Below are 17,142 nucleotides of genomic sequence, written 5' to 3' on the forward strand. Positions count from 1 at the left end.
TTCAGATACCTTTTATTTATGGTGTAAGGGAGAAAGGATACCATGTTGTCCCTTAAATCTCTATTGGGGTTAAGTGTCTGGCTTTAGGGAAACAACCAAATATTTCCTCGCCAGGAAATTGGACCTCCTGCCCTCTGGTTACAAATCATCTATATATGGCATTTGGAGTGTTTTGTTCTGTTATGACAATGTATTGTGGTTCTATGTTACACAAGGACAAAGACTCTGTGATGTGCTTATTAAAGCAGTTGATTTCTGCTGTCAAGGGTTCTCTTCCTCTAGGAGGATAGTAACGTTTTTGTCTGTCTGATCTCAGCTTTAGGCACTTCTGTGATCTATATGAAAGTTGTCAGTTACAAAACTCTCTCTGGCTGAGGGGGAAAAGGCCCCACAGATTTAAACTGGCCTCGATTACTGCTCAATGGTGTACTACTTTGTGACTTTTTAAGGATTTTATCAAACTCAGGTATAAATAAACATAAGCAGTTATTAAAAATAAAATATAAAAAAATTAATCAACAAAATGTTTTATCTGATTAATACTTGTAGGCAGTAACTACATTTCTAAAATAAAAAATGTAATACTTTTTTTTTATTATTTATATCTGAAATTATTTAATTCAAAATTCAAAACGAAAGGAAAATACTGTTCAAAAAGGGCCATGACTGACCCCTGCTGGTGAGTGTTCTTTTTTTTTCATATACCGCTATGTCCACATAGCGGAAACAATGCGCATCAGTGAGCATTACAGTAGCTGAGCCGCTGCCGCTTTGTTTTGCATAGATAAGTGTCACCCCTTTATAATCAAACTGACTAAACTTGCTAGGCTAGTTATAGTAGCACGGGAAAAATCCCATCAGTGCACTGAGCCTTATCTCTGTCAGCTAAAAAGTACTAAATAAAACTGGTTTTCGGTTGGACAATGCACCCTAGCGGATGCTAGCTAGTTATAGCTAATTGAGGTCTGATCAACCTTTTCTTCATACTGTTTCTTCATTTCCCCACCTGCTGTATTTTTGCGCTAAATGTGATGCATTTATTTCTGACAAGGCTAACCTGAGTGCTTCAGTAGAATTTCTTTAATCACAGACATTAAATAAGATAAATACTTTATTTGAGGTTAATTGATCCCAGCCATTATAAACCAATGTCTCGTTAATCTGGAATTTTGGCAGATTGTGGTCTTGAAAAACCAGTGAGTCAGTTGAGGTAATGCAGTCTTACATCTTTGAGTAAACAAGTTGAGCGGAGATTGGTTTGCAAGTTGCTCAGTGCTCATTGGCTACAGCGCAGTGTGGGATTGTGACATTTACCCTATTCCCACAACAGCCCTTGTCATCCTCACTTCTTGACTTCACCAATACGGCAGCAGTTGTCAGACACCTCACCGTACTTAGAGAAGACTTCTGGGTGTGAGAAAGACACCACACCCTTGGTTGTCTCGTTTATGTTGTCCCTACTCATGCACATTTCCGTTTCTCACAGTGAATAGAATGTTATAATAACTTTCTCTGCTTTTAATTGAAATGCAACAATTTAGCAAACTGTAAGGTTTTTTTTTTTTGGTGGGGGGGGGTGCATTTTATGCAACCCACGCTTGTTCTCCATACGCAGCTCAGACTAATCCTGCATATAGCTTCCATGACACACACCCACACACACACACATTTCCTGGCATTGCATCCTACTGCTCATCATTTACGGGAATGCTTTTGCAATCCTGCTTTTTTGGTTGATGTCAGCGATAAGACAAACCATACATGAACCTTGTTTGTTCATTTTCGATTTTCAGAGGAAACCCATCCCTTCAATCATTTTCAGTTTTCTTTGGCTCCTTAGTTTTTGTTTTGTTTGATGTTCTTTAGAGCAGAGCCTCAATTTGCATTTTACTGTCAACCCATCAACGCATCCAGTGGTATGGCACGGTTTTGTTTGCCCGTTGATTCACCTGTATAGAATGGCACGATTGAAGGAATGCGACCACTAGGGTTGTTGTCTCAAGAAGTGAGCTGGGGATTAGAAGAATGGGTCAGTAATACTCGTGTAAATACTCCATGCCTTCCTCCTGAACCCTGCAGTGCCAAAGGGCCTGTTCCCTGCTCAATGAGTAAAGCTTTTTGACTGCGTCTCTCATAATGCCGCGGGACAAGGAGATGAGAACGAGGATAGAAGTTGGGGGAGGATAGCGTTCAAAGAGACGAGTGTTCCAGCGAAAGGTGGCAAGATAAGACTTGTCCGCGGAACATCTGCAGGCCCGTCCCACGCCTCGTGAGATGGAGCTGAGACTTGTTTGTGTCAACGAGCTTGTCGAGACTCGCCCTGACATTGCCACAAAAAGCCCTAAAACCTAGAGCAAGCAGACGAAGAAGAAAAGGAGGGAGAGGTTAATTTACAAAAAAAAAAAAATCTGAGGCTGAAAAGATTTTTATGATAGGGAAATGATTTCTAAGAAAGGCGTATCTGGAAAAGGCCACTTCTCTGACAGGTTCTGTTTGGAGATTTGTTGTTCATCATTGTTTTGTATTTTTGAACAATGAAAGGTTACCTGTGCTTTTAAAGACCATGCAAGAGGTAGAACCGGGTTAAAGAGGATATCAGTCTGTCAGCACCAGTGTAGCCGACGCATCGGCATTAGCTCGCTTGCACGATCATAATCTCCATCTTCTCGTGCAGTCGAGATACAATGGTGCGCTCTGAAAAGGACCGGCATCTACTTATTAGACGTGACCTTAAAGCCCACCTTTTGTCTGACACCTTCAGAGCATAATTGAACGAGAACAGAAATGCAAACACCTTCATTTTCAGCAAAAGAAGAACTAAAGGTAGCTGTGAGGAAAGAATTTGGCAGCACTCAGGGGGACCATTGAGCAAAACGAGGGGAAATCCAGCATAATTACACCAAAGCTTGTCACACATTTTCTGGGAAAGATCACATTTCCAAAGCATATAATTTAATCACAGGGCATTAACTAGTGCCAGGAAGCATTGGGGCATTTGTTTACATCACTCAAGAAAGTATGAATTCGATGAGGGTAGTTTGCAGGAAGATCTCCCTCCAAATGCACTTAACAGAGGTGCTGATTTGCATTTTGCATTGCATTTAAATGTTGATATGCACCTTTTTTGCACAAAAGGACTGATTTTCACCTTTTAACCAGTTGAGGGAAATATGCATAAACACCTTGCAAAGTTTTTAGGTGTGAAGGTTATCATGCGTGCATCCTGCTCAACAACTAAAGTGCTCCAAACATGCAACACAATTGTTCCCCATGTATTCTAGTGTAAAAAGCATGCAATCATGGGCAAACTCTACTTTGCCCACATCATTTCTAGCATGAAATATAATAAGCACGGATCATGCGCAATGTCCTGTGAAATTTTACAGATTAGCATTTTCCTGCGTATTTGAGTGTAGGGGGTGCAAATGTTTTGCTTTCCAAACTCACCAAACAGGTGTTTTTATCCATTTTTTTTCCTCACTGCGCCAAAGGGAGAAAAAAAAAAACAATTTTATTTCTTTCCGAATGAAACTGGTTTTGAAAGAAGCAACGGGCGTGATAGTACATGTCAGGTATGAGGTGGGACAAGACCAGAGGCGCCAGAGCGTTGGGCCAACCCGCCTCGCCATGCTGAGACACGAATACAGCCTTAGCCCGCAGCCATGCTCTGCTCAAACACACACACTACAGCTGCAAACTTGTCACAACACGTACTGCACTGTATGTGTGTGCGTTTGTTGTATATGTGATTGCGGTTTACATATAAATCTCTGTATGTATAAAAAAATAAAAAAATAATAAGATTTATGTCTAAGTGCACGTAATCATTTTCAAAGACATGGAAAATAAATCAAGAAACAGTTGGACCATATCATCACTTTTTATTTTATAACTAATAGAACTAATAGATATCACCATACTTCTGATTTTTATTGATTACAGTAAGAGATAACTTTTTTTTTTTTTTTTTTACTTTTTTTTGACATTTTTAAATATGCAAACAAGGCATTATATAATTAAATATGTTCTAATTTGCATTATTGTTTTTCTAACATTAGACTTTTTACAATTTTGTGGGAATAAAATGTATAAAATCAGCCAAATAAATGAACAAACCCCTCTTTAAAAATCTTTGAAATATAGATCAATAAAATGGTAAAGTTTGCTGTATGTAAGTGTTTTAAAGTGGAGATTTCTCACACCTGACTGTGCAGGGAGGAAAATTCATTTTTGAGAAAACTGCCTTTAAAGATTTGTACTATAATTGAAATCTACAGACACAAATAGATAAAATGCTATAAAGGATACACTTAAAAGTGTATTTTGGATGTTTTCTTTCCACTAGTCCTAAAAAATTACTTTTTGAAAAGCCAAAAAGTCCAAAATCTAAATTTTGACAGATGCATAAAAACAGATTGCCTGTAGTGTCAATTTGACATCATTTTACATTAGTAAAAGACCAGAACATCCTTACATATGGAATAAATATGCATTACAGTCATGCTAAAAAAAATCAATTAGGCTGATTGTCAGCTGATAAAATACAGATGTGATTTGCAAGAGAACATCTTGAAGTTTGCCAAAGTCTAATTCTGGGGAACATTTTACAATAAGGTTCAATTTGTTAACATGAACATTTGTAAGTATACTAATATATCATAATGTATACTAATGAGGTGTTACTGTTAACTAAAAAATAAAAAAATAAAAAACGTTTTCAGTACTTGATAAAAGCTGAATTAAAATAAAATAAAATAAAAACTTAAATAAAATTTAGAAATGTTGCCTCAAAATAAGTAAGTTTAAGTTGATTAGAGTTAATTCAAAATATGAATACATTTTTATGATAGTATATAAATAATAATGAAATTATGCTTTAACATTGACTATATATTAATCATACAATTTATGAATAAACATTAAATAGCAATAAACAATAGAATGTTTATGAATTAACATCAATTTATAAAAGCATTAATATTATTTAGTTTATGATACCTAATGTATAATATTGACAATTTAAACCTTTTTGTAAAAAGTTCCTTTTTTGTTCAAAGAGTTAGTCTAAACTTTTTGTTACATTCCCAAGCTGTGCAATTCCCATTGTAGCCCATGACTGGAACATAATTACATGTTAACACCACTGTGCCCCTCCCTGTAAAGCAGCCAATGCCTCCAATTCATCAGATCACTGTGTGGCCCCACCCTTCATGGATGTGTGTGTGTGTGTGTGTGTGTGTGTGTGTGTGTGTGTGTGTGTGTGTGTGTGTGTGTGTGTGTGTGTGTGTGTGTGTGTGTGTGTGTGTGTGTGTGTGTGTGTGTGTGTGTGTGTGTGTGTGTGTGTGTGTGTGTGTGTGTGTGTGTGTGTGTGCGTGTGTGTGCGTGTGTGTGCGTGTGTGTGCGTGTGTGTGCGTGTGTGTGTGTGTGTGTGTGTGTTTTCCCTGTCAGAAGCAGCTCATTTGGCCCTAAGCAAACACAGGAGCCTCCACACATATTTGCATTCTCAAAATGTGTTGCTTTAGGGCTAGAGTTGGTATATCAACTGCTTTGTTTGTGTGTTAAGTTTTGTAGGTTGAAGTTTACGATGTTACAAAATACGTAAGAATGGTGTTTGTTGTCAGCATGTCAAGCTACTGTCATGTATATCTGTCTCTGGCTTTTTTGCCGCGGCCTCTGCGCGACTGACCCTTTGGCATTCATGTCTACAACTCTCCCTTTGGTCCTACATGATCTCCCCTCTCCCCTTCTCTCCCTCACCTCATTTAACTGAATGACAGGAGCGTACAGGGCATATCAAGTTGGGAGCAGAAGGGCAATTACAGTTATTTATCTTTCTTTTTTATAGAACACCTTTCAAAAAGTGCGTTCAGTTCACGCACAAAACACCTCCATCATCCCTCGGTGAAAGCAACCTGGCGCTAATTTAGTCGGGAGCTAAAATGGGTCAAGTCATTTGTGAGAGTGCAGATGATGAGTAGGTGCTGTATGCTGTTGATTTTCTGATGAAGACATCATCAGCGAATGCAAGAGATATGACAAGTCAGGGAGGTGAAAATATGGACCGTATAGCAGACCTATTTTCAGTGGAGCTGACAAAAACGTGTACAAAAAAACACTTAATATCAGTTAATGCATTAGTCGTGAACTAACAATGAATTGTACTGCATAATATAAATTATAGTAATGATATATTATGTAAAGCAATTTATTAATCTTTAAAATAACAGAAATTGTTAAACATTACATTTTATAATGTTACTATTGTTCATGCATAATATTTAATGTTAATTTGTGAATTAAATGTTAATTCATTATTGTTTATTAAAGGTGCACTATGTAGGACCCGGGACCCGGGACGTGTCAGCATAGCGTTTGAGGGAGTCGCCTGTCAATCGCGTCATATCTGCGTTACCCTCGGTTTTATTTGGCAGAAGCGCTTTTCTCTTAGCAGTTTGAACATATGTCACAGTAGCGCCGAGCAAACGCACAGAGTAACATCATAACATCATTTTAAATACACTTAAATGTATCTAATATGATTAACAAAACTGCTTTACCTTATACTCATGAAAAGTGGAAATAGTGCGCGCGCCCGGCGACTGCGTCTCGTCCCGTCTTGATTTCCCAAAATGCTGCACTCAAACTTGGCGTCATCAAACTACGCATATTGTTTAGAATAGGCGCCCTCCAGTGGACGGAAAGTTTCATAGTGCACCTTTAAACCTGTTAAAATGTATTATTACCATAGATTGTAAATAAATATTGATGTAGTGTCCATGACGTCACCCATAGGATTCTGACGAGCAGTATAGAAGCGTAAAATATGGTAGAGCTAGCCATTGCCATCTTGGCAGCGTGTCACTGCCGGATAACAGTAAATGGGCAAAGAGGCGGGACGTGGGCAGAGCTGAGGTGACTAACAGACAGACAGACAAACTGCTATCCACCTGTCACTCAAGTGGCCACGCCCTTAATTATGCAGAATGTTAAGTCTTTATGTAATGTAAGCGAATGAGTTATAAAAAATTCACCCCCCTCACAGATGTCCTGAAGGGCAATATTAGCTATACTGTACAGACCGAAACAACAATTTGTACCAGGCTATATTATGTTTTTTTCTGCTGTAAAGTTGGGCATTTTAACATGAGATTCTGCTCCCTTCTGGAGCCTGTCTCTAGCCGCCAGTCCAGGAATTGCAGGTTAAGTCACTTCCGTATTGGCTTCAAGAGAAACTGGCGGAGGTTGCCGCTTGATTATTACATGTAGAAATTAACATTATTCTTGATTAGTAAATGCTGTTAAAGTTTCTTGTATCTTCATGGTCTTAATTGTAACAGTAAAATCATAGACTGTATGGGGAGGCAAATTCCTTGTTTATGATTATTCTTCTCTTTTCTTTTAACTGTGTTTTTTTGTTTTGTTTTTCTACACCATCCAGATTGTTCTTACCAATTCCTTCAGGAAATGGCCAGGATTTGTGTATGTGTGTTTGTTCTTGTCAAGATTGTGTAATACTCTGAAAGCTCTCAAGCAGGTGTTGGGACGGGCTCCTCTCATTGGAACACTTCATATCAAAAGTTAATAGAAATGGAATTTAATGTGGCATTGTTCTTCAGAACAGCCCTGGGCGATGTTCACAGCCTTTTTTTCTTTCTTTCTTCTTCATCTCCTTCACCTTTTCAAATGAACTTGACAGGAAAGTTTTCTTCATGGTTATTTTCCATGTACTTGCAACGCTGCTTTCAGCACAAGAGTTCATTTCAAAGCTGCAAAGAAAATCGCGGTCTATTCTATTTTCCTTGAAAAACAAGTGATGTGCAACCAGCCATTATTATCTTCAGTACAAAATCTATGACATACCATTAGGTTTTGCAACATTGATGGTGGCTGAGTGGTGATTTGAAGTTGTCACAATGTTGGCGGTTACACTTTGTGAGACCGTTTAATCACGTAGATCTGACCTGGACCTATTGTGTGTGGTAAGACAGCATCTTAAACATTTGATGATGCTGTATGAGTAACCACCTGAGTGTTAGCCTGTGGCGATGAGGATGATTTGAGCACACTGTGTGATGCAATTGAGATATTTGTGGTCAGTGACACCCTGAACATCAAGCTGTCATCAGTGATGAAGAGGATGTTGTGAAATGCAGTTGTGATTTACTTCATAAGATTCCTATTTAATAATGATATGCACACACTGTAAAAAAAAAAAAAAAAACTTTAAAAAAACTGTTGATTTAACTTTTAAAAAAAAATTTTTTTTATTGAAATATAAAATTTGAGTTGATACAATGAAGGAAATTGCTTTAATAAGTAGAAACTCAAAATATTATTGTATCTGAACCACATAAAAAATTTGATAAATCATGAAAATAGCACAATTTTACTGCGTCATCACAAATAAAACACGCACAATTACCCAATATGCTTAAAAAAATCTTTTAATATTTTAGTAAAGGTTGTTGATTCTCAAAAATGTTAATTGTATTAACTTAAAACTCTTTTAAAACTCTCTTAAAACTCTTTTTATTTCAATTAACTCAAAGTTTTAAGGCAACCAGGTAACTTATTTTAAAAATAATATAATTTTTTTTTACAGTGCAGTTAAATGTTAATTTTCATGCATTTAGAAACAAAAACCTAACTAACGAAACTCCAGCAGAGCCTGTTCCTGTGTAAAAAGCCAATCTTACTTAAATTGTTGATTTGAACATATTTGTATAAGAATAGTATTATTAATGTAGACGTGGTCAATTCTAGTCAGAATATCTGCTAATATCTAATAATAGTCTGAAACTGCTCCATTGGGCTATGATTATGAGGCGTGTTTCAACCGAACCAGGAAAGAGCTCAAATGGATAGACCTACAACCAATCAGAGCAACGAAGCGACGCATAACGTCAAATGTCAACAGTACTCAACTGCACTGTGTTGCCAAGTCTGCTATTTTTTCCGCTTGTTGTTTTACATGTCTGCGGGTCAAAGTTATGTGATATATAGACCCAGGAATGCAAATTTAAGCAGGACATCTTGCCAAATTACACACATTTTACCCCCCAAATGACTTTTTTTTCACACATTTTACCCCCCAAATGACTTTTTTTTCCCGGAGAACCTCCCTTAAGAAGCTATTGTTGTCGGGTAAAGTTGTCGGGTTTTGTTGTAAAAACTTGGCAACCCTGTCTGCACGCGCGTTGGAATAAATGATCTTTGCGGGTGTTGTAAAAGAAAGAATTTAATAATTCACACAGAGTACTTACCAACATGATCTTCATTTCAGAGAGAAATAGTGACTGCATATACAACAAGCTCTCCAAGGATTTGAACAAATTCAATACAAGCGCCTTTGATGACGTGGATGATTACGTTTCTGTTTCTCTTCTGTCAATCATCGTCTAAAGCCCACCCTGATGATTTCATTGGTCCGAACAGTTTCTGTTCGGGCATAATCACTCTTCTATAGATCAAGTCCAGACCGAACTGCCCGAGCTCAAATGTTGTGGGTGGGGCTGAGTTCGGCTGGTATCCAGGCTATTATTAATGAATTATACTGGTTATAATCTGAGGGGTCCTCAATATGACTTATTAAATACGGCAAACAATTAAATTCACACCTAAACTTCTAGAATGCTACAATTTATTTATTTTAGTACTATTTTAATATGTGGACCTTTCACATTTCTGTAAATTAAAAAGGGAGCGGGGTCTGCAAATATTGTTGACCATGCAGGGTTAAAAATGTTGAAAACCACTGATTTAGACAGAAATTTGTTTTATGAATGAGGCATATTAAAGGCATTTGAGCTCAGGGCTCAACACCAGAAATATTATCACATCAGGGTAATTTTTTTTACATCAGATATCAGCAACAAAATGAGTCCTGACATCTTCGTAGATAAATCATGCTTCAGGTGGTTTGGAAAACACATCTCCGTGTGCTTAAACACAGGTATATCTCAACCCATGACAGCTGTAGGACAGAACCAGAAGTCCTGCCGGCTAGTGCCAGCTGCTCTTCCCTTTAAAGATGGTTATATGGCACTTATTCCACTAAAGGGTTGCCAAACTGCAGCTGTTTTACCTCTGCATTGGCTGTGTTTACGAGAGCCTTTCTGTACATGAACATTGTGCAAAAGCTCTCAAAGAAAGCAAAAAAAGATTTTTTTGAATTGTGTGCAGTGATATTAAAGATAGTCATTTTTTTTTATCCCATTTACTAACCAAACTCTTCTGTCTTTTCTTTAGTACTCCACAGAGCTGAAGAAGTTGTACTGTCAAATTGCCAAGACCTGTCCTATTCAAATCAAGGTCCTTACCAATCCACCTCAGGGTGCAGTTATTCGGGCCATGCCTGTCTACAAGAAAGCTGAGCATGTTACTGAGGTGGTCAAACGCTGCCCGAACCATGAACTGAGCCGAGAATTCAATGATGGTATGTCACTCTTCTAAATTTGTACTCCAAAAATGTCATTAAATGCTTTTTTAATCTTCAGCTGGGTGATATAATCGACTGACTTTTGTGTTCAATAGGCCAAATAGCCCCACCCAGTCACCTTATTAGGGTTGAGGGGAACAGTCACGCTCAATACGTGGAGGATTCCATTACAGGGCGGCAGAGTGTGCTGGTGCCTTACGAGCCCCCTCAGGTAGCTCTCTCTCTCTCACACACACACAAACACACACACACACTGGTATTTCTATTATTTTGAGGGCATTTCATAGGGGTAATGATTTTTATACTGTACAAACTGTATATTCTTTCCCCTACCCATCACACAAAACTTTATGCATTTTTACATTTGCAAAAATATCACTTTAGTATGATTTATAAGCAGTTTTCGTTGTGGGGACATTTGGTCCTCATAACGTAGGGTTAACAACTACACACACACACACACACACACACACACACACACACACACACACACATACACAGCTCAATGAACCTGGCTCTCCCTACATACCCTGCACACCTGAAATCAATCCTAACAGATGTAACTTTAAAACAACATAACAGCTCTACAGAAAGAACAACTGTGTGGTGTATGACACGTTTTTTCCCTATTAACAGGTGGGCACAGAGTTCACAACCATCCTGTACAATTTCATGTGTAACTCCAGCTGTGTTGGCGGAATGAACAGACGGCCTATTCTTATCATTGTCACTTTGGAAACCAGAGAGTAAGACTATTTTAAATCATATTGGATTGTACTTAATTAAATATCCCTCATTTGTGGAAGAGTAAATATGGAACCCTGCTTAAATTTCCTCAATGGTCTCTCCAGTGGTCAGGTTTTGGGCCGAAGGTGTTTTGAGGCTCGCATCTGCGCGTGTCCTGGACGTGATCGCAAAGCTGACGAGGACAGTATCCGCAAACAGCATGTCAGCGACGGCACAAAGAGCAGTGAGGGTACGAAACGCCGTAAGTAGTGCTGGGGGCTGGTGACTGGGCTTCATCTAACACAAATACATTGCATGTTTCTTTTTCCTCGGTAGTCCTATCCTCTCTATAGATACCGCATGTCTTCTTGAGCAAACACCCACACACACACTGCAACTTTTCCTCCTGTTCTGTGCTTTAGCTCTGCCTCTCGTGCTTGCAGATCTTCTCTTGCAGCCGTTTCACTCCCTCTATATCTGTCTTCCACAGCTTTCCGCCAGGCCTCTCACCTGTCTCAGCATCCCTCCATCAAGAAGCGAAGATCCACCGATGAGGAAGTGTTTTGTCTGCCTGTGAGTATCACTACTTTGTCTGCAGTATTCAACATCAGTTATTAATTTTAAATAAATGACAAGACTTACACTTTGGAACTTTTCTTCCATTCTGTTGCTCTCTATCTAGCTATTTTTTAAACACGACTGTCTATGAAGCCTGCTTTTATAATGCATTTTTATTATTATTTATATTATATAACCTATTAAAAAACACCAAACTATATGTTAACTAGAGTTTAAATGCTACTTTTTAACTGTGAAAATGTTATTATAGTAATGTATTGTAACTGTTATGATAACAATAAACAATAATTTATGAAAAGATAATCCGTTAATTAGGTATAATATCAATCAAGTAACAATGGTTGTAATTTACCAGCATTTATCGATCTAGGTTAAAATGATTACCCTGATGTAATAATATTTTTCTGATTATTTCTACATATGCTATTTATTAATTATTTATTTATTGTAGTATTTAGTAGTATTTCGAATTGCAAATGAACAACAGTGTATTTATAAATTAACATTAATCTAGATTATTAAATGAATTATGAATACCTATACAATGCATTAAGACGAACGTTCATACTTCATAAAAAGTGTTACAGAAAGAAAAGTTAATACATTTTAAAGAATGCCTTAAATGTATGCATTATGCTTTTTATGTTCTTATTTATACGTTTGACATCCAGACTTACCCCTCCTCTCTCCCTCTCTGTGCTTCAGATTAAAGGCCGTGAAATCTATGAGATTTTGGTGAAAATCAAAGAGTCTTTGGAACTCATGCAGTTCCTCCCTCAGCACACTATTGAGTCATACAGACAGCAACAGCAGAACCTACTGCAGAAACAGTGAGTACCTTTCTCATGCAGAAAGATTCCCTAACAAAATGGGGCTGATTCTGCCTCATTGGAGAATTGAGAAAATTGATCCTCAGCTCTTCCTCATTTTTTATAATGTGACTAGACACAGCAAAACTATAGACAAATATCACACTGTGCTAGCAAGGTCCACCCACAGATTGATATTTGTGGCAGCGTTTTTATAACTTGATCAACCTGCTTGCTTTCAACGCTTATGGGTTTGATTGTGATTGCTCATTAACTGACTGTGAACTGGCTTTGCCATTTCAATGTTTGGGTTGCTTAATCAGCCATTCATTTCCACCTCATATGATGGAACTAAACGTGGCAATTTAATTCTCTCACACTGATGATATAATCTTGGTTACAGCATGGACGTATTCGTTTGGATTGCATCTGCATGAGATTTGTGTTGTGCATCACTGATGATGTTAAACGACTAGCCATTAATCACACCAAATCAAAACCTTAATCAAACACTATATGAGCTATTTTTTGCATTCTGCTTGGCTTCTCATTAAGGGTGTACCTTGCTCTGATTTATTCCCATTTTTCCACTGGATGGTAAGATTACGACAGAACTTAATTCGAGTCAAACAAGTTTATACTCTGCAGGCAAATTTTATTGGTCTTCGTGGTAAATGCAAATTTAGTCTGCTCTTAACCTTTGGCATAGTTTCCTCAGAATCATCTTCTGTATCTGCTGTAATAGTGCTCAACAGAGGGGGAGGGAGAGACCTGTAATTATTCCTTAAATGGGCCTTGTCGCCCTTCATTAATGAATGCTTTTGCCAGCTTTTCTCATTAACAAGCCAACTGATGTCTGACCATGAGAATTTAAATGTTAATGCTTTTCTTCTTGTAAATTTCCTTAAGAACGTTTAAACCATCCACACCCAACTGAGCTGTTCAGTCATGACATCAGTTTGTAGGTCAACTGGATTCGCCATGGATTCCCTAGGGAAGTTCTAATGGGTTTTCAGAAAAGCCTTTTTTCAGATTTAGGAGTAAGATAAAGATTTGGTTACATGTTTTTGGCAGTTCTTGTGATTATTAATATTCAATGTAAAAAAAACTTTAGTAATATTAACCATAGACCACATTTACTTTTAAATAAATAACAGCTATAGGCTACTAAAAACCCATGGATATTCCAAAGGGAGCCCGTGGCTTAAAATGATCATTCTTTAATGGGTTTAAACAGCTTTAATTAGGATGAGAAAATGTAAAAGAAAGGCTGGTGATTTTAGGGTTTGTTTGTCTCTTTGTACACGAACAAGAAAAGAGCACAGAGGCTGTGAAATGTGCATCGTTTGGCTCTCCAAAGCTATCATTTGAGTATCTGTTAATGGAGTACAAAAGCATCCCTGTCCTGATTAAATAGGTGGTTTACTTAACATTTCCTGGCACAAGTGTGGTTTGATCATTTTCAGCTTTGTCTGCATGCTGTTTCTTCCCTCTTCTATCATAAATCTGTTTGTTCTCCCCAACCCTCCGTTTTAAATAAAGTTCTTTCTCTCATAGATTCAGTGGGTTGGTCGTTTTATTTTGTTGATTTCCTCCTTGTTCTTTCTCACTGTCTCTACAGTTTAAATACAGAAATGACTTCCATAGTTGCAACTTACTGCCACCTTGTGGAATGATTCATGCACATGCTAAAAGATGGAGAAAAATCATGCATCCTAATATCAGATGATTTAACTTAGTTTGCTAAGCCTTTTTTTGGTCTTTGGTTGACATATCATTCAGCACATTTAAATCACATAATGTAATTTTATTTAAATGAACGAGGCTTTGAAGATTTGTAGATTCACACATATGTATATATGTACATATGTATACCTCATTTATTTTAGACTAATACAATTCCAGTTACCCTATCATCACCTCATCTCTTTTATTTTACGATACAGTGTAATATCTGTTCAAATGGTGTTATCTTTTTCATTTTTCCTGACATTTTGTTGTTCCTCCACCTCTTTTTCTCCCTTCTCTCCTCACATCTGCCTGCATTTTCCTGTATTTCTCTTTCTCACTGTCTATCTTTGATTCTTTCCTACAGTCTGTTAAGGGCCCGCTTGCGCTCTGAGCTTCTGGACCCAATAGGTGAGCAGAAGAGGCGCTTCAGTGCTTCCTGAAAACAGGAATCACATTCCTCTTCCCTCAGAGCATCTTCGCTCATCTATCTCCATCTCTTCTACATCTCATCCTCTACCCCTCAAGGGGCTCCTTGTGCTTCTCCAAAGTGTCACCTGTGGTAACTCCTAGACTTTTTACATGCCACAAATAGGCTGAACGCAGGATTTTGTTTCTACCACCTGAAGACCTCGTTTTAAATGTGAGCTCTCAAGTGAAGTAATTTTAAATATATTTTGGAAAGTCCATTGCATGATTTTGTCCCTCCAAAGTGTACTTTCTAGACTGTGGCGCTTCTTTATCAATTGAAAAGATCCATTTGTGTGTTAAATTTGCTTACAGTCACCCTACACTCAGATTTAGTTGCATTAGTATTCTTGTTCAATAATCTGAAGTGTCGAAAACATTTTATTTTCCGTGTTTGATGTTTCTTAAAGGGCCCTTGTAACTGAAGCGGCTTGTTGCCTCAGTGTTTATTATGATCTGCTGGTATTGCACAGAAACACATTGCACATAAACAGTATAGCAACTTGTCAACTGACCACCTTATTTCTCTCTTCTTCTCCCCCCTGTCTCTCTGTCTCTTCTTTCCATCTGTTTTTCTTCTTTCTAACTCTCTGAATAATCCTGGATGTCAAAACTGACCAGGAACCAAGCACACACCTTTTTATGGGACTCATAGTTTTTCTTTAAACTCTTGATGATGGTTTATCTTAAATGGCTTTTTGTTTTTGCCTCTGTCTTCATTTTATTATTGGAGCTGGACTCACTGAGTTGTCTATAAACGTGGGGGGATAGACTTTATTGATGACTGAATTTTGATAATGCTGGTCATGTTTTGTAAAATGTACTGCTGGGCAGTTTTTTTGTCCGTTTTGTCTTGATTATTTGTGCATTTTCTTTAAAAAAAAAGTATTTTCTGCTATGTACATGGCAGTTAAGAGAAAAAGGAAATGAATGCTATAGTGTTGACAGATCCTTTTGTTATTTCATATGAAGTTAATGGTTGTTGTATTTTCAATGGCTCTTGCACTTTTGTCAGTTACTACTATTCAATAAATAACTTCTCTGCTTTTGTGTTCCTATCCCTACACTTCCTCCTTATTCTCTTTTTTTCTCCTTTATCTTGTTGATTCTCATTTTCCTTGAATTGTCAGGGCCTTTCTTTCAGTCAGCAGGGTTTTCAAAATATCAATGAAGCGAAACACCTAGTGTAGTTGTTATATTGTATGTGAACAATGAAAGCAACAGATGCAAGTTAAAGGGATAGTTGACCCAAAAATAAAATTTACTCACTCTAATGTCATTCCAAATCTTTATGACTTTTGTTTTTCTGTGGAAGAAAATATATTTCAAAGAATGTAGGAAACCAAACCATTTTGATTTTCGGATGGGGATGAACAGACAGACAGACAGACAGACAGACAGACAGACAGACAGACAGACAGACAGACAGACAGACAGACAGACAGACAGACAGACAGACAGACAGACAGACAGACAGACAGATAGATAGATAGATAGATAGATAGATAGATAGATAGATAGATAGATAGATAGATAGATAGATAGATAGATAGATAGATAGATAGATAGATAGATAGATAGATAGATAGATTGATTGATTGATTGATTGAATTTCAATTTCTGTACACTTAGACTACTACACCAGAATATATACAATTTTTGCCTCTATGCTGAGAACAACACAAACATGTTAGAGACCTTTCATAAGGTCCAAAACATTTATAGAAAATATTTAATCATGACAACATAGCACACTTTTCTGCAATGTGCCTACCCGGACAGCAACATAGTTTCTGTCCAGATCCAGCCCACATCTGGTCAACATGGATTCCACATGATCTGGGCCAACACTATGTTGCTGTCTGGGTATATAAGCTTATTGGAAGAGTTCAGTAAACTATAGAGGACGTCTAAGCTACCAGTTAAAGCAAATATCCAATGACCGTATCAGACCCTCTATCTTTCTCTCTCCCTCAGGAGCTCTCTGCCACCCCAGCCTAATTTCGGTTCCAGCTCACCCACCCTCGGCAAGAACAAGCTGCCGTCAGTCAGTCAGCTTATCAACCCCCAACAGCGCAACACACTCACCCCATCCAGCATGGCTGGCGGACTAACAGACAGTAAGTCCTTTATTTAAAGGTGCCCTAGATTGATTTGAAACAATATTTTAAATTGTTCTCTGATATCTAAATAGAGGGTATGGGGCTTATTCAGGGTCAAACATTGTCCAGATATGGTTTTACAGGTCCATTTACAACCCTAGAAATTGTTCCTAGGATGTAATGCTCTGTTTTTGCCTTATTTGGAAGAGTCATGAATATTAATATTGAGCTCTGCTCTGATTTGCTTTTTCACTGCACGCTTCAATGACAGATAACACATCTATACCATCTG

At 37.7% G+C, this 17,142-nt stretch overlaps 1 protein-coding gene across 17 annotated transcripts in view; it reads left to right on the forward strand.

Annotated features, from left to right (window-relative positions):
* The window catches only part of tp63 (tumor protein p63), a 64,550-nt gene that overhangs the window by 43,356 nt on the left and 4,052 nt on the right, over positions 1 to 17,142 (forward strand). For 12 of the 17 annotated variants that reach the window (XM_067459639.1, XM_067459638.1, XM_067459642.1 and 9 more), the window contains 7 exons: positions 10,249 to 10,435; positions 10,534 to 10,649; positions 11,075 to 11,184; positions 11,290 to 11,426; positions 11,655 to 11,737; positions 12,449 to 12,573; positions 16,726 to 16,868. In XM_067459639.1, coding sequence (XP_067315740.1) covers positions 10,249 to 10,435; positions 10,534 to 10,649; positions 11,075 to 11,184; positions 11,290 to 11,426; positions 11,655 to 11,737; positions 12,449 to 12,573; positions 16,726 to 16,868 — 901 coding nt within the window. Of the gene's footprint in view, positions 1 to 10,248; positions 10,436 to 10,533; positions 10,650 to 11,074; positions 11,185 to 11,289; positions 11,427 to 11,654; positions 11,738 to 12,448; positions 12,574 to 14,647; positions 16,126 to 16,725; positions 16,869 to 17,142 lie in introns of those variants that run through there. The other 5 variants (XM_067459643.1, XM_067459646.1, XM_067459654.1 and 2 more) reach the window with 2 other exon arrangements.

This window comes from Pseudorasbora parva, chromosome 12 (genome assembly GCF_024679245.1).
Source record: "Pseudorasbora parva isolate DD20220531a chromosome 12, ASM2467924v1, whole genome shotgun sequence".
Taxonomy (NCBI): Eukaryota; Metazoa; Chordata; class Actinopteri; order Cypriniformes; family Gobionidae; genus Pseudorasbora; species Pseudorasbora parva.